Source organism: Vulpes vulpes, chromosome 4, assembly GCF_048418805.1.
Source record: "Vulpes vulpes isolate BD-2025 chromosome 4, VulVul3, whole genome shotgun sequence".
Taxonomy (NCBI): Eukaryota; Metazoa; Chordata; class Mammalia; order Carnivora; family Canidae; genus Vulpes; species Vulpes vulpes.
In genome coordinates, this window is record NC_132783.1 from 130,014,603 (window position 1) to 130,039,433 (window position 24,831).

The 24,831-nt window shown below is 36.9% G+C and overlaps 1 protein-coding gene and 1 non-coding gene across 4 annotated transcripts in view; both read left to right on the forward strand.

The window, feature by feature from the left end:
- NUP155 (nucleoporin 155) overlaps nt 1-24,831 on the forward strand; it is a 66,563-nt gene that overhangs the window by 30,264 nt on the left and 11,468 nt on the right. For 2 of the 3 annotated variants that reach the window (XM_026016682.2, XM_072757061.1), the window contains 14 exons: nt 134-222; nt 919-981; nt 1,505-1,652; nt 3,489-3,555; nt 4,573-4,688; nt 9,596-9,693; nt 13,288-13,418; nt 17,281-17,472; nt 18,127-18,265; nt 19,161-19,296; nt 19,983-20,136; nt 20,344-20,448; nt 21,258-21,412; nt 23,974-24,103. In XM_026016682.2, the coding sequence (XP_025872467.2) occupies nt 134-222; nt 919-981; nt 1,505-1,652; nt 3,489-3,555; nt 4,573-4,688; nt 9,596-9,693; nt 13,288-13,418; nt 17,281-17,472; nt 18,127-18,265; nt 19,161-19,296; nt 19,983-20,136; nt 20,344-20,448; nt 21,258-21,412; nt 23,974-24,103 (1,723 nt within the window). Of the gene's footprint in view, nt 1-133; nt 223-918; nt 982-1,504; nt 1,653-3,488; nt 3,556-4,572; nt 4,689-9,595; nt 9,694-13,287; nt 13,419-17,280; nt 17,473-18,126; nt 18,266-19,160; nt 19,297-19,982; nt 20,137-20,343; nt 20,449-21,257; nt 21,413-21,643; nt 22,150-23,973; nt 24,104-24,831 lie in introns of those variants that run through there. The other variant, XM_026016683.2, reaches the window with a different exon arrangement.
- Nucleotides 5,931-6,058, forward strand: LOC112933562 (small nucleolar RNA SNORA30/SNORA37 family). The gene has a single exon (XR_003237694.1). It is a non-coding gene; the product is annotated as a small nucleolar RNA SNORA30/SNORA37 family (small nucleolar RNA).

Consider the following 24,831-nt stretch of genomic DNA (forward strand, 5'->3'; position numbering starts at 1 on the left):
CACTGTAAATAGAATACATTAAAGTCTAATGTTTAAAGCATTTATTTGGGAGCTAGCAAGATTTGAAACAGTTCCAGCTTTGAATGTGGATAATTTCACTGAATAAGCTCAGCCTCTTTTGTCATAAAAACAGGTATGGTGGTGAAGCACAGATGAGATTTCCAACTACTCTCCCTGCTCCAAGTAATGTTGGTCCCCTCTTGGGGTCTCCTGTCTATCCCAGTGAGTATGAAATACCGAAATAGACTATTTCTAATAGTTTGAATTTTAGAAACTGGAATATTTTAATGAATAAAGCTTTTCATTATTTACTGCTACTTTTTTATTGGGTGAATAATTCTATAGATGTCAGACTCTTAAAAGCAATGATTTATTATTGAGACCTTTTATGTGTTAGAGAACAAAGTAACATAAATAAATACTACTGATTAGTAGTATTTACAGAAATTATTTGTTAGTTATCCAAAAGGAAGGAGGTGAGTGATTTAATAATAAGTAAACTCCCACCTCAGTGTTTTCCAAAGTGAAGATTGTTAGAAAGTTCCTGGGAGGGACGCCTGGATGGCTCAGTGATTGAGTGTCTGCCTTCGGCTCAGAGCATGATCCCAGAGTCCCGGGATCGAGTTCCACATCGGGCTCCCTGCATGGAGCCTGCTTCTCCTTCCTCTGCCTATGTTTCTCCTTCCTCTGCCTATGTCTCTGCCTCTCAGCGTCTCTTGTGGACAAATAAATAAAATCTTTAAATCTTAAAAAAGAAAGGGAAGTTCCTGGGAAATAAGAGGAGTCCCTAAATTTTAAATATGTCATGAATGGTGCCATTCCTCACTCATGCTTAGAAATAGCTTCTCTGTCTAATTTAATCAGATTTAAAAGATTTGGAGGTTATTTTATAAATCTATATTCTTCTTTCTTTTTTAGGTTCCCCTATTCCTAGTAGTAGTCCATTCCCAAATCCATCATTTTTGGGAACACCGTCTCAAGGTACCTCATTTCTTTATGTTGCTACTGCTGTTCTTTTTGAAGAGCTAATACTGTTACTATCCTTAATGCTTAGTGAGAGAAATATTAACTTGCCTATGTCTCTTGAAAATAATGTAATTTAATAGAAGTCACGTCCAAGCAGTATTGACATTTAGCTGTGAATGCCTTTGTGTAGAAACACCTTTAGTAGTATACCTGGAAAGCTCTTAATTTGGGTATCAGGATTTAATTAGCAACCATGAAATCTGTATAATTAGCTCTATTTGACTCTCAACATTAAGAAGAGGTGATTGCAAGCTTTCTTACCTTTTCTCTTATATGCTGACACTTGAAAGCCTACCTGGAAGCACCCATCCAAGTCTGAGTGTCTTTTTTCTAGGGAAGACCAAATTCAATACCTATTTATTCTTCTGTTTTTGTAAATATTCTTACCTTTGGGTCTAGATACACAGACTTGGGTTAATGAGGATGCTGAATGTTTAAGTTTAAATTTAAATATTTATCTTTCTTATGTGTTTGCAAGGTGTACATCCTCCTGCCATGTCAACTCCAGTGTGTGTTTCAGGAAACCCAGCAACTCAGGCTGCAAGTATGAGTTGTATGGCTGCACCAGAGATTGTGTACTCTGGAAAACATAATGGTATTTGCATTTACTTTTCTCGAATCATGGGGTAAGTTATGCATGGACTGACCAACTGTTGCTTACCTTGTCCTATTTTGTATAGTTGAATATTTTTATTTTTGCCTCTAAATTTGGGACATCATTTATTCCTAGCTCACTTGTTCATTAATAAGATTGTTTCCCATTGTTTAGCTTTTTTTAATCATCTAACCACCTATATTTGTTGCTGTTTTTTATATATGTATATGTATACATACATATTAATATATAGTGTTACCCCATTAACTAAGTGACATGTATATGCAAGTCAAGTAGGCAGTCTGGTCTTGGCTAGACTCATTCATTTACATGCATTTAGCTGTGAGGTTGAAGAGAGCTCTGTCAATCTTGGCTGGATTCTCACATGTTTAGGGTCATGTTTGTTTATTTGTTTTTAAAGATTTTATTTATTTATTTATTCATGTGAGACACAGAGAGAGAGAGAGAGGCAGAGTCACAAACAGAGGGAGAAGCAGACTCCATGCTGGGAGTCTGCTGGAGGCCTCGATCTTGGGTCTCCAGGATCACACCCTGGGCTGAAGGCAGCGCTAAACTGCTGAGCCACCAGGGCTGCCCTAGGGTCATGTTTGTATGCTGGGACAACTGGATTGTTTTTCACATGGTCTGTCATGCTCCAGGTTACCCAGGGATTATTCATGATGGCAAGGTCTCATAAGAGGTAGAAATTTGCAGAGCTTCTTCTTTTTTTTTTTTTTTAATTTTTTTTTTTAAATTTATTTTATGATAGAGAGAGAGAGAGAGGCAGAGACATAGGCAGAGGGAGAAGCAGGCTCCATGCACCGGGAGCCTGATGTGGGATTCGATCCTGGGTCTCCAGGATCGCGCCCTGGGCCAAAGGCAGGCGCCAAACCGCTGCGCCACCCAGGGATCCCTGCAGAGCTTCTTGATGCCTCGGTTAAGAGTTGGCTTACCATCATTTTCACCTCTGTCACTGGGCCAGGGAAAATCTTCAGTCCAACCCAGATTCAAAAATAAAATCCATTCAAAAATGGCAAATGTACTTCTCATTATGAGAGACACATCAAAGTTACATAGCAAAGGATAGGTTTAAGGAGGGACAAAGAATTATAGCCATTTTTTCAATTAGGTGATCATATCATCTGGTTAATTATCTTGTGTGCTGTATATTTGTCTTAGACTTGAGATGGATGCTTTCATTTGAATCATTTGCTTAAAATGTGAAACAGTAGTTGAGCATCTGCCTTCAGCTCAGGGCGTGATCCTGGAGTCCCGAGATCGAGTCCCACAGTGGGCTCCCTGCATGGAGTCTGCTTCTCCCTCTGCCTGTGTCTCTGCCCCTCTCTCTCTCTGTCTCTCATGAATAAATAAAGTCTTTAAAAAAATGTGAAACAGTGCAAAACTCCTTTATAATTTTGTTTTTGCGTTATAAACTTTCTTGTTTACAATTCATTGCCCCCAGTCTTGATTTTTTTCTCAGTATTTCATTATGTGAAATAATGAGGTATATCAGGTTTAGAAATTTTCTTGTATTCTGTTCTTTCAGATAACTTCATAAAGTGTTTTGGTTTTTTTTTAAGATTTTATTTATTCATGAGAGAGAGAGAGAGAGAGAGAAAGGCACAGGCACAGGCAGAGGGAGAAGAAGCAGGCTCCATGCTGGGAGCCTGATGTGGGACTTGAATCTGGGTCTCCAGGATCATACCCTGGGCTGAAGGCGGCACTAAATCGCTGAGCCACCCAGGCTGCCCAACTTCATAAAGTGTTAAATGAAATAATTGCTATACTTTACTACATAGGAATTTACTACATAGTCTAATTATGTTTGTTTGTACAGTATAATCATTAAAACATTTTTTTATTTCAGCAATATCTGGGATGCTAGTTTAGTTGTGGAGAGAGTATTCAAGAGTGGCAACAGAGAGATCACTGCAGTAAGTGTATTGTATAATGTATTTTGTTGGTGTAAAACTAGTTTATGGTATTAATTATATAAATAGATTGTTTCACATTTCTTGGTGTTATAAACAAAATGCAATGTGCATTTTGTGTGCATGTCCAATAAACCCTCCTCGCCCTGGATGAAGTCCTAGCTCTGTCACTTTATAAATGATGAGTAATTTTCTTAATAGTTCAGTCTGATACTTCACTGTAAGATGCAAATAATAAGACATCTCCATCTTAAGGCTGTTGTGAGGGCTAAACAAATTAAGTCCTAAAATTTAATACTACTCAAAGCTACTATTTTATATTTTGCTTATATGTTCCCAAACTCCACAGACGCAGTACTGATTTCCATGCATTAGTACTTTCCAGAGTGCTTTAAGAATAGATCCCGTAAAACTTTGTATTATAAATTCAGGTAGTAAAAATTTTTTAATGTGAAATATGAATGTTTTAAAGCTTTTTTTCTTTAAGTCTGAAAGATACCAAATATTTTTTCAACTCTAATACTTTTAAAGTTCACATATCTAAGAATAAGAATACATTTACTTCACATGGTATATGATTCCACTTATATGAAGCTCAAGAACAGGCAAAGCTAAATTATGGAGTTAAGGCAAAGCTAAAATGCTGGTGTGAATGTATCAAACTTTAGGTTACCTGGGAGATGACTAATGACTAGAAAGGGAGCATTAGGGAATTTCTTGGGTGTTGGAAATATTCTGTATTGTGGTCTGGGTGGTAACTGGAGTAAAACATAAAAAGTTATCAAGATGTTCACTTAAGATGTGTTTTACAGTCTGTAAATTATGCCTAAAACAAACTAGAACAGGCCAGGAGGGATGTTCTTATTTAGCCCTTTATTCTCTTCACCAAGCATAAATAATTATTGTTTATGAAGATAAGGTGTTTAAAAATTGAAATTTGATATTCAGTTATATATATATTTTTTGCCTATACATTTTTTCAGTGTTTTAAAGCTTTTGAAAATACTCTTTTTCTTACAGATTGAAAGTAGCGTTCCCTCCCAACTGCTGGAGTCAGTGCTACAAGAACTAAAAGGTTTGCAAGAATTTCTAGACAGAAACTCCCAATTTGCAGGAGGACCATTAGGAAATCCAAAGTAAGAATAAACAAAATTATTTGCCTATTTTTTCCTTTTTTTCTCTGAGATGTAATTCATCTTATAAAATTCATCCTTTTAAATATTTAGTTCAGTGGTTTTTAGTATAGTTATAAGGTTATGCAGTTATCACCACTATCCAATTCTAGAACATTTTCTTCATGCCAAAGAGAAACCCTTTCCCCTTTAGCAGTCAGTCCTTGTTCAGGCCACAATAACAATAATACCATAGAATGGCTTAAACAACAAACACTTCTCACAGTTCTGGAGCCTGGAGGTCTGAGACCAGGATGCCAGCATGTTTGGTTTCTGGTGAGGACCCTCTTCCTTCTTTGCAGACAGCTGCTTTCTTTCTGTGTCCTTACGTGGCAGAGAAAACTAGATGACAAACTCTCTGGTCACTTCTTGTAAGGGTACTAAATTCATCGTGGGGGCTTCACGCTCATCAACCCATCTACACCTAATTACTTTGCAAAGGCCCCATCTCCTAATATCATCACTTTGGATTTGGGACTTCAAAATAGGAATATGGTGGGACACAAACACACAGTCCATAGCATTCCCCATTTCCCTTCCAGTCCCTGGCAGCCGCTAATCTGTCTGTCTCTATGGATCTGTATTCTGATCTTTTATTTAATTCGAAACATTGCCTTTTGGTTTTAGTTTCTTTCCTTTAGCATACTTTCAAGGTTCACATGTTTTATTTATTTTATTTTTTTTTTATTTTTATTATTATTTTTTAAGGTTCACATGTTTTAATGTGTAACACCAGTAGTTTGTTTCATTTTTCAGTTCATCAGGCGTCACTCATTTGGGCTGTGTTTGCTTTTTGATTACTATGAAAAATGCTGGTGTGAACATACCTATAAAAGTTTTTGTGTGACATATGTTTCAGATGAATTTTTTGTTATAGAAGTAACTTGGGCTTTTTGTAAAGATTTCACTGCACAGAAAATTTATGATCTGAAGTATAACAGTGTAAACTTTATGAAATTCATAAATAGGGATCCCTGGGTGGTTCAGCAGTTTAGCACCTGCCTTTGACCCAGGGCGTGATCCTAGAGTCCAGGGATCGACTCCCGCATCGGGCTCCTTGCATGGAGCCTACTTCTCCCTCTGCCTGTGCCTCTCTCTGTCTCTCTCTCTGTGTCTCTCATAAATGAATAAATCAAATAAATAAAATCAAATAAATAAATAAACAAACAAACAAATAAATAAATAAATTTCTTTAAAACTGCAAATATAGCACTTTCACAGGTCCTCCCCTGACAGTGGGGCCAGGATTTGGTAGCTGGTGCTGAAAGAAAACCTTTGATTGCATCCTTGCCCTGGGATGGTGCCAGTGGCAGCTGTCACTCAATGGGACAGAGACTGTTCTGTGACCCCGTAATCGACATTGTATCTTTCTCCTGCTGCTCAAACCTTGGGTCTTCTCCCTACATAAAAACAAAAAAATTAGGAAAAAAAGAAAAACTGCTAAAGAATCTAAGTAGGCGGGACGCCTAGGTGGCTCAGTGGTTGAATGTCTGCCTTGGACTCAGGGCGTGATCCTGGAGTTTTGGGATCAAGTCCCATGTCGGGCTCCCTGCATGGAGCCTGGTTTTCCTCCCTCTGCATAAGTTTCTGCCTCTCTCTGTGTGTGTCTCTTGTGAGTAAATTTTAAAAATCTAAAAAAAAAAAAAAAAAAGTAAGTAGGCATACTTTTATAAAACATTGTATATACTCTGTCTTTTGGAGCATTCCAAGTCAGTGGGATAAATAATTTTTATATTGGCTGCATGTTTTCCCATTATTGATATGCAAACAGTTAATGGTATAACTCTAAACATTGCAGTGTTTTGTGTTTTCATGTTATGAACAAGGTACAGTGATTATTCCTCTTTATACATGTTTGTGTACTTGTTTAGTAATCTTCAGATGAATTTGAGAAGTAGAATTAGTGGGTTTAAGGACTTTTTTTTTTAAATTTTTATTTATTTATGATAGTCACACAGAGAGAGAGAGAGGCAGAGACACAGGCAGAGAGAGAAGCAGGCTCCATGCACCGGGAGCCCGACGTGGGATTCGATCCCGGGTCTCCAGGATCGCGCCTTGGGCCAAAGGCAGGCGCCAAACCTCTGAGCCACCCAGGGATCCCGGTTTAAGGACTTTTTAAAATGTTGATATGTAGTATTTAGTTGTCTCCTGAGAAAGTTATATCAGTTTTCTTTATTTTGAGCCTTTGGGACACTAAAGTATACCTTAACATACAAATTGATCTCTCCCTTTTCCTGTTAACCCACTTTAAGAGTTTATCTTTATTCTTGACAGTTCATTTAACCATAAATTGTCCCATAATTGGGATTAGTTTAATGTTTGATTTTATTCTCACCATCCTGAATTTGTGCTTTCTGTTGTGTGTTTTTTCTTTCCTTCCCCATCCCTTTATTTTACTGGATGAATCAGACCTCTCCCTACCCCAAACACAGATTTAGAAGTTTTATATATGATTTTATTTCTCTAGCAGTTAGTTTTCAGTTCTGAAAAATTCACATCTCCGTCAGCCTTTGAAATTGTACAGAAACTATTATCTTTCCTTTTTCCCATCAGTATCCTTTCTGGAAATTATCTGGAATTTTAGTTGGAAGATTTTTTTTTTAACATTATGTTCTTCTGTTAATAGTTTCTTAGCAGTTTATTGAATTTTACAGTTATAATTGCAATTCTGTTAATTTTATACCCTGTTACTTTACTGATTTCTTTTTTAGTTAAGTTTTTTCATTGAGGTTTTTTTTTTTTTTCTAGATATGTAGTCCTATCATCTGCAAATAGAGAGTTTTACCTTTTCTTTCCAGCTATAGTTTCTTTTTCTTGTCTGTATAGGCTAATATTTCTGAACACAGTGGTAAATAGTAGTGAAGATACAGTGGACATCCAGATCTTATTCCTGACTTTAGTGGGAAAGCTTGTAGTGTTTCCTAAGAACAAGCCTACAGGGGCGCCTGGGTGACTTAGTTGGTTAAGTGTTTTCCCTCAGCTCAGTTCATGATCTCAGGGTCCTGGGATCAAGCCCCACATCAGGCTCTCCGCTCATTGGGGAGCTTACTTCTTCCTCTCCCTCTGCCTACTGCTCCTCCTGCTTGCATGATGTCTCTCTGTCAAATAAATAATATCTTCAAAAAAACAAAAACGTGTCTACATAGTTAATCATCCTAAGAAAGTACTCATCCATTTTTGTTTTATTGAATATTTACATAAAGTGAGTATTGGAGTTTGTCAAATGTCTGCATTTTGCAGAGATTTTTTTTTCCTTTAACAGTTTTTTTTTAGTTTCAACCAACCTTTCATGCTTGCAACATTAGTCTCACTAAATATTTTTTAATAGCTTCTGAAGATGTAATTTATTATTCTTCAAGATACACTTATTTTAAATGTTTGGTTCATTGACTTAGTAAATATATAAAATTGTGAAGTCATCACTAAAATCCAGTTTTGGAACATTTTCTTCAACCCAAAGACATTTCTTTTGTCCATTTGCAGTCATTTTAACTCCTTAACCCCAAATAATTATTAATCTATCCTATCTCTAGATTTGCCTATTCTTGACAGTTTATATAAATGGAGTCACATAATTTGTGATCTTTAGAATCTAGCTTTTTTGCTTAGCATTATTTTGAGGTTCATTTTCTAGATCCATGTTGCAGCATAAATCAGTTATTTCACCCCTTTCTATTGCCTAATGAGCATGGGATTGTAAGGTCATAGTCATTTTCTCTCAGATCTTCATTTACAGTTTGTTCTATTTTTTTCCTAAGCTTTAATATTGCAGAGGAAAAGTGCATTGACTTTCTGATTCTCTTTACTCTATAAATGGCTGTGTTTACCTTGAATTTTTTTTTTTAATAAGATTTTATTTATTCATGAGAGATGAGAGAGAGAGAGGCAGACACAGGTAGAGGGAGAAGCAGGCTTCATGCCGGGAGCCTGACGTGGGACTCGATCCTGGGTCTCCAGGATCACACCCTGGGCTGAAGGCAGCGCTAAACCGCTGAGCCACCCATGCTTCCCTACCTTGATGTTTTTTTTTAACTTTTTGGCTTTATTACTGAATATTTAACAATTTCACCATAATATCTTCAGTGTGTCTTTTTTTTACTGAGTGTTGGGAATTAAATTTTCTCACACGGGAAAAAGGTGGACTTTATTATATAACTTGAAACCAAAATACTGCTCATCTTTGAAGGATGCTAGAAACTCAATTCATAACTTTTTTCTTAAAAGATTTTATTTACTTTGAAATAGTGCACAAGCAGAGGGAGTGTCAAAGGGAGAGGGAAAAGGAGAATCAAACTTCTGCCAAGCAGAGAGCCCAGTGAGGGGCTTGATCCAAGAACCACAGGATTATGACCTGAGCTGATGGCGGCATTTAACTGAATCACCCAGGCACCTCTCAATTCATTACTTTTAAATTTGGCAGATAAAGAGAAAGAAGCAACCATTTATCCGGCCTTTCTGAACAAAATGTACATCAGGAAAACCAAATTGAAACTTTAAGCATCCAGGAGATTAAAATGCTTCAGGTTTAAATCCTCATTGACTGACCAGTGATTATTTCACTATTCTACAGAGGAAAAGAATATTGACAGTGTATTCCAGTTCATTTATATGAAATATTCAGAATAGGCAAACTTAAAGAGATGGAAAGTAGGCTAGCAGTTACTTTGGGTAAGGGCAGGAGAGATGAGGATTGATTGCTAATAGGGAGTCGGTGAAAATGTTCCAAAATTAGATTGTGATAATTGCACAGCCCTGTGAATATATTTCAAAAAACTAAATTACATACTTTAAATGGTTGAATTGTATGGTGCATGAACTGTATATCAGTAAAACAGTTGAAAGCACAATATACATTCTGGAATATGTTTCAGCACAACTGCCAAAGTGCAGCAGAGGCTGATAGGATTCATGCGTCCTGAAAATGGAAATACTCAGCAGATGCAACAGGAACTGCAAAGGAAGTTTCATGGTAAGTTACTCCTTCTGATCAGTTGACTGTACATGACCCCAATAAAGAGTTTTATTTATAGAATAGAAAACAGTGGACATTTCTCAAAAGGATCTAGTTTTTTGGTAATACAGATATTTTTTATTAACATCAGTGTGGTTGGGAAAGTGAGACAGTATGGATCTCATGTATTTCCATAACTTTCAGCCCATTAATTCTTTTCCCTTTCTATACAAGAAAACATATTTCAAATATGAGTCTCTTAATTGTAAAATGGACATAATATGAAATTTACCATTTTAACTACATTCACATTGTTGTGCAAACATCACCACTATCCATTTCCAGAACGTTTTTCATCTTCCTATAAAACTCTATACCCATGAAACAATAACTCTTCATTTCCCCCACTGCCCCAGCCCCTAACAACTCATCGTTTTTGTTTTTTGTCTTTGAATTTGACTACCTGTATACCTCAAACATATATATATATATATATATAAATTTCCAAATTTCCTTTCTTTTTAAGACTGACTATTCCATTGTATGTCTATACAGGTTTTTCCTGCTATCTGAAAGTAGAGTGTTCTGTGAAACCTTTCATAAGCCAAAATGGCATAAAGTCAGGAAGTAATTACCATTAATTTATATGGAAAAAATTTTGAACATTCCCAGACCCCAGAAAATAACCTTTCTTAGACTTTTCTCTGTTCCTTAGAACTTTTTTTTTTTTTTAAGTTTATTTACTTTTTTTTAGTACTCTCTGCACTCATTGTGGGGCTTGAACTCACAACCCCAAGATTAAGAGTTGCATGCTCTTCCAGCTGAGCCAGCCAGACACCCCACCTTAGGACACATTTAGAGTTAAAGCACAGATGCTCATAGACACATTTTAAAGTTGTGGTGCTTGATGCCAAGGTGATGTATGTGGTTTCTGGGGAAGGAGTTTGGTGAGGTGCATGCTATCTCTATAATGGCTTGCTGCAAAACAACACTGAATGCTGGTTTGAGGTTTTGTTTTGTTTTGTTTTGTTTTGTTTTCATGAAAGCAGAGAAAACACTTGGGTTTTTGAACACGTGGGTTACTTCCACCTTAGAGATATTGTGAATAATTCTTCTATAAACATGGTAAATAAAATAAATTTTAGTCTCTGCTTTCTTTTGTTACATACCCAGAAATGGATTGCTGGATCATACGGTATTTTGTTTTTAATTTTTGAGGAACCGCCACACTGTTTTCTATATGCCATTTTACATTTCTACTAGTAGTTAGTACACAAAGTATTTGAGTTTCTTCAGGTCTTCACCAGTTACAGTTCTCTTTTTTATGATATCTGTCCTACTGGGTACAAAGTGGTATCTCATTGTGGTTTTTGATTTGCATTTTCCTAATGATTTTTTTTTTTAATTTTTATTTATTTATGATAGTCAGAGAGAGAGAGAGAGAGAGGCAGAGACACAGGCAGAGGGAGAAGCAGGCTCCATGCACCGGGAGCCCGATGTGGGATTCGATCCCAGGTCTCCAGGATCGCGCCCTGGGCCAAAGGCAGGCGCCAAACTGCTGCGCCACCCAGAGATCCCCGCATTTTCCTAATGATTAGTGACACACCTTTTTATAGAGTTAAAAACGTCAATCAAAATTTTTATTGTGTTTTTTGGTCTATTGTAAATTGTAGCAACCAAGGAAAGAGCATAGTAATGGAAAACTTATAATCATCAATTATTCTAGAAATAATTTGAAATAATAATCATTGTTTAAATTGGGCCTGATGGGGATCCTTGAGTGGTTCAGTGGTTTAGCACCTGCCTTCGGCCCAGGGCAAGATCCTGGAGTCCCGGGATCGAGTCCCGCGTCGGGCTCCCAGCATGCCTGCTTCTCCCTCCTCCTGTGTCTCTGCGTCTCTCTCTCTCTCTCTCTCTCTCTCTCTCTGTCTGTCATAAATAAATAAATCTTAAAACGGGGGTGGGCTGCCATTCTTTTTTTTTTTTTTTTTTTTAAGAATTTTTTGTGGGATCCCTGGGTGGCGCAGCGGTTTAGCGCCTGCCTTTGGCTCAGGGCGTGATCCTGGAGACCCGGGATCGAATCCCACGTCGGGCTCCCGGTGCATGGAGCCTGCTTCTCCCTCTGCCTGTGTCTCTGCCTCTCTCTCTCTCTCTCTCTGTGACTATCATAAATAAATAAAAATTAAAAAAAAAAAAAAAAGAATTTTTTGTGTTCTACTTGAGCCAATTATTCTGGCTGATAGAACTTTGCCAATTAAGACCCAGCCATTTACTCTTGTCTCTTCTTCCTAAGTCTAGTTTTCTGTTTACTATTTTATAAACATTTTTTCATTACTGCTATTTGTACTTCAGTAAGGTCTTTTAAGCCTGACAATAGCATTGGTAAGGTTTAAAACAAAAGAGGGTTCAAATTGCTGGCAGTGTACACTGAAATTCCTACTTTGGAGAGCAATTTGATCATATCTTATAAAGCTGAAAATGCATATATATTAATAGCCAATAGTTTCACTTCTAAGGATATATCATGTAGCAGTCTTTATCAGGCTTTTTTCCCCGTAGTGAGAAATACATTTTATGTTATGACCCTGATGTTTGAAAGCATACATATACAACTGAAACAAAATTATAGGGAATAAGTACCTGTTTTATACTCTAATATTTTCCTTTTTTATATTTCCTCTTTTTTTTTTTGTAAGTAGGCTCCATGCCCAACGTGGGGCTTCGAACTCACAAGCCTGAAATCGAGTCTCATATGGTCCAATGACTGAGCCAGCCAGGCACACCAATTCTGTTTTTTTGTTTGTTTTTTTAAGATTTTATTTGTTCATGAGAGACGAGAGAGGCAGAGACACAGGCAGAGGGAGAAACAGGCTCCATGCAGGGAGCCTGATGTGGGACTCCATCCCAGGTCTCCAGGATCACACCCTGGGCTGAAGGTGGCGCTAAACCGCTGAGCCACCTGGGCTACCCCTGTTTCCTTTTTAAGAAGAAAAAAGAACTCTCATGACTGAATTGATTTTGTGACTTGCAGGTTTACTTTTTTTTTTTCCCACCAATTTATCTTAATCCAGATTTGAGGAACATAGTCCTAGAGAAATCTGATGGTGCTCTTTAGGAGTCTTTTCTTAAGGATGTTCATTGCACTATTGTTTTAGTAGCAAAGCATGGGAGACAATATCAATGTCCTTAAAGTGGCACATGGACCTATTTGTGGTATACTTACGTGACGGAACATATCTAATAATTTAAGTATACTAGATTATGATAGAATATATCTAGCAATTTAAATATACTAGGTTTACACTTATTAATATAAATAGCCTGTGAAAATACAACTGGATGGGAAATGTGTAAATAATTTAAAAATAGTATTTTTGTCATTTATGTGTACATTCACACAGACGGACATACAGAAACACATACACATAATGACAGGGTAAAAGCATGAATTCACCAAGTCATGATCATGGTTGGCTATGATGGGGGGAGGGAGGAGATCAATGAGGATTTCAGCCTTAACTATTATTTTTTATTTCAAGTAAAGTATTGTTTTATTTAAAATAGAACAATATGTCATTTTATAAAACTTCATTAGTTGTATTTTGTAATTAGAGGCTCAACTGAGTGAAAAGGTTTCACTTCAGGCAATCCAGCAGTTGGTTCGAAAATCATACCAGGCTCTAGCTTTATGGAAACTTCTTTGTGAACATCAATTCACTGTCATTGTAGGAGAACTTCAAAAGGTAAGATTTCTTTTCCCTTAAGAGTATACTGTTAATGCTGTGCTTAGTTTGTTTTCTTTTGAGTGGGCTTTAGTTTTACCCTTGGGTTTGGGAGGGGACTTTTGGGGGGAAGCATTTAGGTTACAATGAAGTTAATATCTTCTTAATGGAAATCTTAATGGAAGATTGCACTAAAGCATGAAAACTGAGGGATCTGCATTGTTAAAACCACAAGTTTATACAGTATGTGAGAATTTTATCTTGGTATGTGAATAAAATCTTTACCAGAAATACTTTTTTAAACAGTAGATTATAACCTTCATTTGGATTTCAGATTCTTTTGGGAATTTGATCAAAAACTCTTTCTTCCCACCCTCAAAGAATGCATACAGATGCATCCACAAAATTTTTGCATGTAATTTCAAAGAGTCCAATGACTTAAACATTCTTAGTTTTAAAGAAAGATGTTTACTGTTGTGAGAAATGAATGGGTTATATTTCTCTTGCCATCCTCATTTGAATCCTTTTTAAGTATAATAGTAATTTGCATTCATTTAAATGTTAGGCCATTGGGGAGAATGTATTCCTACCTACATAGGCAGAGGGAGAAGCAGGCTTCACACAGGGATCCCGGATGCAGGACTCGATCCTAGGACTCCAGGATCATGCCCTGAGCCAAAGGCAGACGCTCAACCACTGAGCCACCCCGGCGTCCCAAGAAATTACTTTAAAGATGATCCTAGACATCATGTTATTTCATTCCTAAATACTTTACTATGTATTTCTTTGGTGATCTGGCTACAACAGCTATCACCCCTATTGATCTCCAAGATGGACTCAGCTGATCTGACTGGCTAGGCGGGTATCCCCTTTCTCCCTTACCACTCCACGTGTGTCCTTTCCAAAGCTTTGTGCTCAAAGAGGATGACTTTCCCTGATAGAAGGTATAGGTATACGAGTAACTGTGCTTCCCTGCTAGAACCTCCATTTGAGCTCTCAAGGTCCATTTGTAGGAGAAGTAGGTTAGTCAAGCTTCCGAGGCTCCAGACATCCAAATGAGGCACTGCATGTGACAGTCTGCCTTAAAATAAATTAAGTAATAAGAAAATAAAATTTTTAAATGAAATTTTAAAAGATGGACATTCCTTTGAATAAGTCATCATTATACTTACCATTTGAAATTTCTGTCTTACAAATATCTTTATACAGGGAATCCCTGGGTGGCTCAGTGGTTTAGCACCTGCCTTCAGCCCAGGGCATGATCCTGGAGTCCTGGGATCGAGTCCCACATCAGGCTCCTTGCATGGAGCCTGCTTCTCCCTCTGCCTGTGTGTCTGCCTCTCTCTCTCTCTCTCTCTCTCTCTCTGTCTTTCATGAATAAATAATAAATCTTTAAAAAAAACTTTTTACAGATTGGGTCATTCAAATCAGAATCTAAACAGTTGGTTCACTCATTGAATTTGATTGTTATTTCTCTTAAATCTGTGTCAAGTCTAGAGCCATTTTCTTTTCTCCCTTGAAATTGCCAAGAAAGAATCATATCATCAATCTTGTATGTTCTGAGGTTGTCTTTACCTCCTTGGAGTGAACTTACCCCTCTATTTCTTGTATTTTCTGCAAAATGGAAGGTAAGTCTATAGAGGATTAAATTCAGGTCCATTTATTTGAGTATGAATAAAATACTTCATAAATACAATTTATGTGTCAAATTGTATTTAATGGAAGACACAGAAGGTTTAATTGTCCCACTTTTACTGATAGTAAGATTGCTGAATTTAGGTCCTACCAGTGTGAAATTCCCCCATCAGACTTTCATCAACTATTGATGAATCATTACTTGAATTAGCTATTGCACATAGGATTATGAAATGGTCGTTTTCTCTGTCTGTGATTTCTTTCATATTTAATCACTGCAATTCTGTGAAAAAGAAAAAAAAATTCCCTTATTCTCTAAGGGCCTTTTCATTACCCTGAAATGTTTAATTCTTGACCTTTTTTTTTTTTTTTTTTAAGATTTAATTTATTCATGAGAAACACACAGAGAGAGGCAGAGACACAGGCAGAGAGTGGAGCAGGCTCCATGCAGGGAGTCCGATGTGGGACTTGATCCTGGGACTCCAGGATCATGCCCTGCCAAAGGCAGGCACTCAACCGCTGAACCACCCAGGAGGAGTCCCAAATTCTTGACTTTTAAGTACCAATTTTCAAAATTAAGAGGCCAGCTCCCTCATTCTTTCCAGTAGTGTCCAGTGTGTTGTTTTGTTGGTGGTTTTGTTTTAAGCACATAACTTTTCTTTGCCTTTTAAAAACTCAAGTGAAGTTTAACTACAAAAGCTCTTTCTTTTCCATGCCAGGTAGATTCATGATTTTTACTTTATTAGGTGGTAAACATAGGTAGATATTTAGGCTAGACATCTTTTTTGTGATGCATCTTTGAAACTTCCTTCTTTGCATCATAGATTCATGGATTTATGCTCAAGGGATGCAAATCAAATATTAAAAAATTGGAATATGCATTGGATTTGTGCTGAAATTTAGGGGAAAAAAGAATACTCGAATCCCCAGAGTATTTTACTGTAGCATGAATCACCTTAGTACTTGAGAACTCCATTTGATAAGCACATTTGTCCAAAATGATTTCAAAATCCCATGTTGGAAGACTTTTTTTTTTTTTCTTTGATAATAGTAGGCTCCATATCCAGCATGGAGCCCAAACTGGGGCCCTAAAATCAAGACCTAAGCTGAGATAAGAGTCAAATGCTTAACTGACTGAGCCACCCAGGTGTACCCCTCTCCCCATGTTTTAAAAGGCTTTAAATAGAATTTTAACATTTAGGAAAAGTAAATGTAAGCCCAAGATCTTTCTTTTTTTCTTTCTTTTTCTTTCTTTCTTTCTATTTTTTTTTTTGAGAGAGAGTGCGAGAAAGCAGGAGAGGAGGAGGAGCAGAGGGAGCGAGAATCTTAAGCAGGCTCCATGCTCAGTGCAGAGCTTGACAGGAGTCTCAATCTCAGGACCCTGAGATCATGACCTGAGCTGAAATCAAGAGTCAGATGATTAATCAACTGAGCCACTGAGGAGCTCCATAAACCAAGATTTTTTTTATTTTTTCTAATTTTTAAATTTTTAAAAAATTTATTTTGAGGGCAGCCCAGGTGGCTCAGTGGTTTAGCGCCGCCTTTAGCCCAGGGTGTGATCCTGGAGACGCGGAATCAAGTCTCGCGTCCGGCTTCCTGCATGGAGCCTGTTTCTCCCTCTGCCTGTCTCACTCTCACTCTCACTTTCTCTCTCTCTCTCTCTCTCTCTCTGTGTCTGTCATGAATAAATAAATAAAATCTTTAAAAACAAAGAGAGAGAGCGCTCACAAGCATGGGAGGGTGGAGAAGAGCAGAGGGAGAGGGAGAAACTGACTCCCTGCTGAGCAGGGAGCCCAATGCAGGTTCCATTCCAGGACCCTGAGATCATGACCTGAGTCGAAGGCAGATGCCCAACCCAAGTGAGCCACCTGAGGTACCCAGGTGCCCAACCCAAGATTTTTTAATGTAGCTGAGTGATCCTTCTTTCTGGTTCTGACTAAAATTATGAGACCTGGCTCTAATTTTTGATCTGCCTACATTTTACTTTTCTCATTTGTAAATTGGGAGATTTGGACCTATCATACTGTGAGTTAACAATTCTGTATGATTCTAGGAAAGTTTGCAAAAATGTGTTAGTCCAAAAAAAAAAAAAAAAGAATGTGTTAGTTCATATAGTTAGTATATTTTCTCCTTTGAATGGGTTTATTAAATTTTTGGTTATTTTAAATTGTTACAGAAATTGTTATAGGTGGAAATAGGATATTCCTATATTTTTGATAGAAAAAAATGACCTTCTCTTATACTCTAGGAATTTCAAGAGCAGCTGAAAATCACCACCTTTAAAGATCTGGTAATCAGGGACAAGGAATTGACTGGGGCATTAATTGCTTCTCTTATCAACTGCTACATCAGAGATAATGCTGCTGTTGATGGCATTAGTTTACACTTACAGGATATCTGCCCACTTCTGTATAGCACTGACGATGCAATTTGTTCTAAGGTACGATGCTCTGTTGGCTATTTCAGTATTTCTTAAAGGAGGAGGGTTCGTGGTAAGAAAACCATAATAGAATTGGAATCAGGAACCGTCTTTTTCTTACGACGGCTCTTCAGTAGGTCTCCTAACCTCTCTTGGCCTCCAGGGTCCTTATCTGTATGATAAAAGAGGTTGGAATACATCATTTCTTAAAATCCTCGCTTATTTAAGGTTTTCATAAAGAATCTTGATAGTATTTCAAGACCATGTATTTTTTTAAATGTTTCTTCTTAGAAATTAAAAATTACTAAAGCTTTGTCTATAATAAGTTAGTTAATTGGGCAATTTTTATTGGTCCTTTCTTACAGGTGAAAATAATTTAAAAAATCAGTATCACATGGACTGCCTGCTGACCAATAATGTATTGACTAGGCAAGAGATTTACCAGTCAAAAGCTATCTTGCTTAAAATGTTTGTGAGAGGAATTAAGAATAGCTAGAATTTTTTGGTCAAAAATTTTTCTGCCTAAAATTAAGAAGAAGTAAGTTTGTAGAGTTTTTATTTTTTATGATAATAAACCAGATGTAAATTGAGATGTAGACCAAAACTTAATGTTGATAACATCATCTATATGCTGGATTTTATGTCTTTTTAAGTTCTGGCCTTCTCTAATTCTAGGCAAATGAACTCCTCCAACGTTCCCGACAAGTTCAAAATAAGATTGAGAAGGAAAGAATGTTAAGAGAATCCTTAAAGGAATATCAGAAAATCAGCAATCAAGTGGACCTTTCCAATGTTTGTGCTCAGTATAGACAAGGTGAGAAACAAAATGTTCTTCATATCTTGTTCCTAACTCAAGGGACAAATGATTGTGAATAAAACAAGCTGGTGAGAAAGAGCCTCTTATCAGAAGCAAATCCTTCAACTTCAGTTTCAAATTATATGACATAGGAATCTCATGCCCTGTGTTTTAGTATTTGATGAGTGCACTAGCCTCTGCAAAAACTGTAATGCTCTTTTTATCTCTTGAGTTATGTAACTTTTTTTTTTTAAGATTTTATTTATTCATAAGAGAGAGGGAGGCAGAGACACAGGCAGAGGGAGAAGCAGGCTCCATGCAAGGAGCCTAATGTGGGACTCGATCCTGGGTCTCCAGGATCGCGCCCTTGCCTGAAGGTGGTGCTAAACCACTGAACCACCAGGGCTGTCCTGAAATATGTAACTTCTTAACACAGGAGTTTCAGTCCTTGTCCAATTAAACTACTAGCTGTATTAGATAGCTTCATGGGTTACATTTATTTTTTTGGATGCTTTAAATTCTTTCAACTAATTTGAAAATACTGTTTGCTTGCTTTAAAATTACTTTAAATCAAATCTAACATATTATAAAAGTAAAAACTGTTAGCACAGGTATTGTTGTGAATCCAAGATTTTTTTCCATCAAGGAACTGAAAACCTTCCCTTTTATTATTCTAACTTTGAAATTGTTTTTCCAGTGAAGAAAAAAATATATTTAATAGCTGCCTTTTGGACATGTTGGTGCCTTTTTCTTCAGTAGATTCACCAGACATAGTTTATATGTTAGTGTCATCAGGGTGACTAGTATACAGTAGAGACATAAAAACCTTGATCAGTATTTTTATAAACCAGCTAAGGAAAAACAAATCCAGCTTAATAAGTCTTAGCTCTTTGTCCCTATTTTTTCTCATTAGTCCGTTTTTATGAGGGGGTAGTGGAGCTCTCTCTTACTGCTGCAGAAAAAAAAGATCCTCAGGGTCTTGGGCTTCATTTTTATAAACATGGAGAACCAGAAGAAGACATCGTGGGACTGCAGGCTTTCCAAGAAAGGCAAGTTTTGTCATCTTAGCAGATTGTCAACTTTATGGATACAGACTTGCCTTGGTGTAAAGTTTGATTGGTAGTAATAGGAAAATAATATTTTAAATTCAACCCTTATAAAATTGAATTATGCTTTCACTTTAAAATATCTTGTTTTATGACAGGCCTTAATTAGGATTATAATTCTTATATAGGAATAAAGTTTTTTTAAAAAAAGGAATAAAGTTTTAGTTTAGTTTGGTGGAAATTCTTAAAGACTTATAAATGTTTTTGAATTTGCCTTTATATTTTTCATGACACTTTACTAATGTCAATTTTAAATGAGATAACTTATTTGGAACCACATCCTCTCCCCCTTTCTTGGTGAAGATTAGTATTTTATATTAAAGAGATGGTTTTTAAACGTCCACTAGTTAGTAGTGACTTAAAAAAAAATATGCGTCTGTAAAGGAAATATATAAATATATAAAACACATTTTTTATTAATACATTCATATTTATGACTTCACCCTTTTATAGTTAACCATGTTTCTCAAATCTAGAAAAAGTATACAATTTATATTGCTTTTAATACCAAGTATATGTGTGTGTACATAAATCTATCCCCCAAAATAGTCTTCAAATTATTCTGTGTACTTAAATTAGATAAGTCACTTGCTGTCTAATGCAGTTGTTCCTTTTCCATTCTTTTTCAGATTAAACAGTTATAAGTGTATTACAGATACACTTCAAGAACTGGTAAATCAAAGTAAGGCTGCTCCTCAGTCTCCCAGTGTACCCAAAAAACCTGGGCCTCCAGTATTGTCATCTGATCCCAATATGCTGAGTAATGAAGAAGCAGGGCATCATGTAAGGGACATAGCATACTTTTATCCTGAAAATACATTATTTAGAAGTTCTGTGTGGTAGTGGTGGCAGCTCCACTTGGGGAAGGTGGTCGCTCTTAGAACTATAAGCATTTAAGTATTCTTGATTTCAGGATTTTATAAGGCTAATGGTTATGATGTCCAGCAAGAGAGCCTTTAATTGCTAATCTTTACTATTTTTTTATTTTAGTTTGAACAAATGCTTAAATTGTCTCAACGATCCAAAGATGAACTCTTTAGCATTGCCCTTTATAATTGGCTAATACAAGCTGATCTTGCAGATAAGCTGTTGCAGGTAAAAAAAAAAATTTTATCCCAATATTGTTAATTTGTATTTTCAAGTAGCACATACATATTTATAAAAAATTCATTTCCTTATCCTGAACCTACTATTAGGTATTAACATCAAGCCAAGTAATGTAATATCTTTTCCTAGTGGGCAGTGAAGCTGATAAGGGTTGTTTATATTGTGCAGTGGAAGTCATTGGATTATGAATTAGGAGTCCTAAACTTGTTACCTCTGCCATTAATTCAGTATGTGATTTCACACGTCTTTTTACCATCCTGAGTCTCAGTGTTCTTCAGTGTATGAAATGAATGCATGGTATTTGATAATGGCAAGGATGTCTTTGAGCTCAGAGTCTAAGAATCAGTAGCTATGTTTTCAAAGTTTATTAAAAGATTTGTAATTAGGGGTGCCTGAGTGGCTCGGTCAGTTAAGCGTCTAATTCTTGACTTCATCTTAGGTTGTGATCTTGGTTGAGGTCATGAGATGGAACTTGCTTGGGGTTCTTTCTCTTCCTCCAACCCTCCTACCCCCCACTTGCACTCACTCTCTCTCTGTCTCTCTCAAAAAAATAATTTAAAAAAAATCATGACTGGATTATGATTAGTTTAATCAACCTAATTCAACTATCATAGCAACTCTGGTAAAAAAAAAAAAAAATTCATCAGTAAGAAAAATTGCCCTCTGTCTGTTGTTGGATTACAATTTTGCTTATGAAGCAAGGCACACCTGTGTTTGTCTTAAAAATGTTATAGTTACTACATAAAGAACAACTGGATAGTCCAGAAAATGTTTTTGAGTGACTGTATAATTTACAGATTGCTTCTCCATTTCTGGAGCCACATCTAGTCCGAATGGCCAAAGTTGATCAAAACAAAGTTCGTTATATGGATTTACTGTGGAGGTATTATGAAAAGAACAGAAGCTTCAGTAATGCTGCTCGTGTCCTGTCCAAATTAGCTGACATGCATAGGTATGGTATAAAATTCTCCTTATGAATAATGATTGATAACTGATCTGTATCTAGTTACATCTAGATTTCAGAAATAAACCTCATTTAGGTTGTGTATGTTTTTATGCTTTTACTTGGATTTACCTTAAGTTTATAGTTCTTTCTCTTTTTTTTTAATAGTGTATAGAAGGTACTAAATACCCAAAACTCTCTCATCAGACTATCTTCTAAATCTCTTCTTTATGCCTTTAGGGGATGCCTGGGTGGCTCAGTGGTTGTGCGCCTGCCTTTGGCTCAAGTCGTGATCCCGGGATCCGGGGTCAAGTTCCGCATTGGGCTCCCTACAAGGAGACTGCCTCTCTCTGTGTCTGTGTCTTTCATGAATGGATAAATAAAATCTTAAAAAATAAAAATAAAGAAAGTATGTCTTTAGATTCTTTCCTACTAAGCAGTTAGTATTCTTAATTAAAAGGACAAAAGCTTTATAATTTTAAATGTTTTACTAATTCTAGACTAATTTACTCTGCTCTTGTATTGGTTTAAATTACTGAAAAAGGGCAGCCCGGGTGGTTCAGTGGTTTAGCGCTGCCTTCAGCCCAGGGCATGATCCTGGAGGCCCGGGATCGAGTCCCATGTCGAGCTTCCTGCATGGAGCCCGCTTCTCCCTCTGCCTGTGTTTTTGCCTCTCTCTCTCTCTCTCCTCTCTGTGTATTCTCATGAATAAATAAAATCTTTTAAATAAATAAATTACTGAAAAAGTCTTGAGCATATACATTGAATATTGTTTAGAAACTTATTAAGGGGGCAGCCCGGGTGGCTCAGCGGTTTAGCGCCATCTTCAGCCCAGGGCCTGACCCTGGAGACCCGGGATCGAGTCCCATGTCCGGCTCCCTGCATGGAGCCTGCTTCTCCCTCTGCCTGTGTCTTTGCCTCTCTCTCTCTCTCTCTCTGTGTCTCTCATGAATAAATAAAATCTTTTAAAAAAAAAAAACTTATTAAGAAAAGCATTGAAATTTTTAGATTATCATTTCAAAAAAAAACAATTTAATACAATCTTGGACAGATCATTAATTTAACCCTGTATTTTCATTTGGAATCTTCTTTGCCAAAGTAACAGAAAAGTTATATTTCATACTGGTTGCTGTGAGAGGTTGCCAACAACTAAATGAATTAGTGTTTGTTTTTAATGCCAAGTCTCTTTGTAATGTCAAAGAACCAGGTCTGATAGGGGATTGGAAAGGACTGAAGGTGGTAACCATGGAGGTGGATACATGCTTGGGGCTTTCTGACACCTGCCAGCCAGCCAGCCAGCCACCAAATAGATTTTGAGCCCCAGTGATGTATGTTCAAGGCATGTGGGAAGGAGTAGTGAACAATGTAAACACCATCTTTGTTCCCAGGGAGCTCCCATTCTAGTGGATATAGACCACAGACACAAATTCAGATTCTATAAATATAATAAAAATAGGATAATACAATAGAAAGGGCCTGGTGGGAGAGTGAGCTGCTTTCGTTAAGATTGGTCAGAGAAGGGGATCCCTGGGTGGCGCAGCGGTTTGGCGCCTGCCTTTGGCCCAGGGCGCGATCCTGGAGACCCGGGATCGAATCCCACATCGGGCTTCCGGTGCATGGAGCCTGCTTCTCCCTCTGCCTGTGTCTCTGCCTCTCTCTCTCTCTCCCTGTGTGACTATCATAAATAAATAAAAATTAAAAAAAAAAAAAAAAGATTGGTCAGAGAAAGCCTCAGACAAATTGTTAGGAAAATTGATTCTCAAATGATAAGAATAGACAGCTATTAAAGACCTGGAGGGGGGCAGCCCTGGTGGCTCGGCAGTTTAACGCCACCTTCAGTCTAGGGCCGGGTCCTAGAGACCCGGGTTCAAGTCTCCCATCGGGCTCCCTGCATGGAACCTGCTTCTCCCTCTGCCTGTGGGCCTCTCTCTCCCCGTCTCTCTCATGAATAAATAAATAAAATCTTTAAAAAAAAAAAAAAAAAAAAACATGGTGGAGATGGTCCAACCATAGGAATAATAGTCTTTGCAGAGGCGCTGTATCAGATTCAAGTTTAATGTTTAGAGTACAAAAAAGAAAGCTGGTGGGGTTGGAGCTGAGGAACACAGGACCAGGTAAAAGAGAGGAAGTTGAAGGAGTAGGTGAAGGCATGTGACATAATCTGATTTTAAGAAGTCATTCTAATTGCTTTGTGAAGGATCACATAGTTTTGGCCATATTAAGGTAGAGAAGTAAAGAATTGTAAAGAGTGATAATGTTTTCCTTAATTTAGTTTTAGAAGAATCCAAGTTTTAATATACTGAATTGAAGTTTTAAAATAAGTTACTTTAAAAAAAATAATAAAATAAAATAAGTTACTTTTTTGGATGTAAACTTAAGTATTTTTTTATCTGTTGCCTTAAATTCTAGTTCTCTTTTATTAGAAATCCTCTAATAGTTTTTTCAAGTTTTGAATGGCCCTTTATGTTCATTCATTTGGTATATACAGAATAGTGTGTCATAATTAATATGTTTGTATATTGGATTGTTAAGAATTCATATAAATAAAAATAAGGGCTTTCCCCCCCCAGCACAGAAATTTCACTTCAGCAGCGACTAGAGTACATTGCTCGAGCCATTCTTAGTGCCAAAAGTTCCACTGCCATTTCATCGATAGCTGCAGATGGTGAATTCCTTCATGAATTAGAAGAAAAAATGGAAGTAAGTGCTAAAGATACTTAAGCTTTGTCTGTATTGAGTAGTTGCTGCATTTATTCCATTTTCCTTTTTTCTCTCTAGTAAATCATTGGTAGGTAGCAGTCAGTATAAGTAATTCTAGTCTCTTCTGCCTGTATGTATTTACTTTCACAGTTAGACATAAATCTTTTATTGGATCACAGGACATTGCTGTAATTAAATTTTTCTCTGTGGCATTTCTAAAGGTTTTTTCCAACTGCTCTAACACAAGGGAGATTATATCACATTTATCATTTATTCTGGAAACTGTTGAGTAGATACATGAAATAGAGTAGGCTAAACTGCCCTAATTAAGAGACCCAAAAGTATATGATGATCCAAATACAAAAGTTTATTTCTCATTCACAAATATCCAGAGTGGGCCAATGGCTTTCTTCTGCTTGACTGATTTCAAGACCCAAGTTTTCTTTTCTGTTTCTACCATTCCCTATGGCCTTATCTTTTTCTTCTGTCAGAGACAGTAAGAGAAAATGTAAGAAGCGCATTCACTGTCTTAGGATCTCAGCCCTGAAGTGTATACTTTACTTCAACTTACATTCCTTTGAAGAGAACTTAGTCTTATGGCCATATTTCCCTACAGAGGAGATTGAAAAATATGTTCTAGCCATTGTGTGGCTACATTTGTGGAAGGGATGAGTGTTAGAGTGATAGCAAAGGTTCTCTACCACACTATACTTCCTGTGAGATCTTTT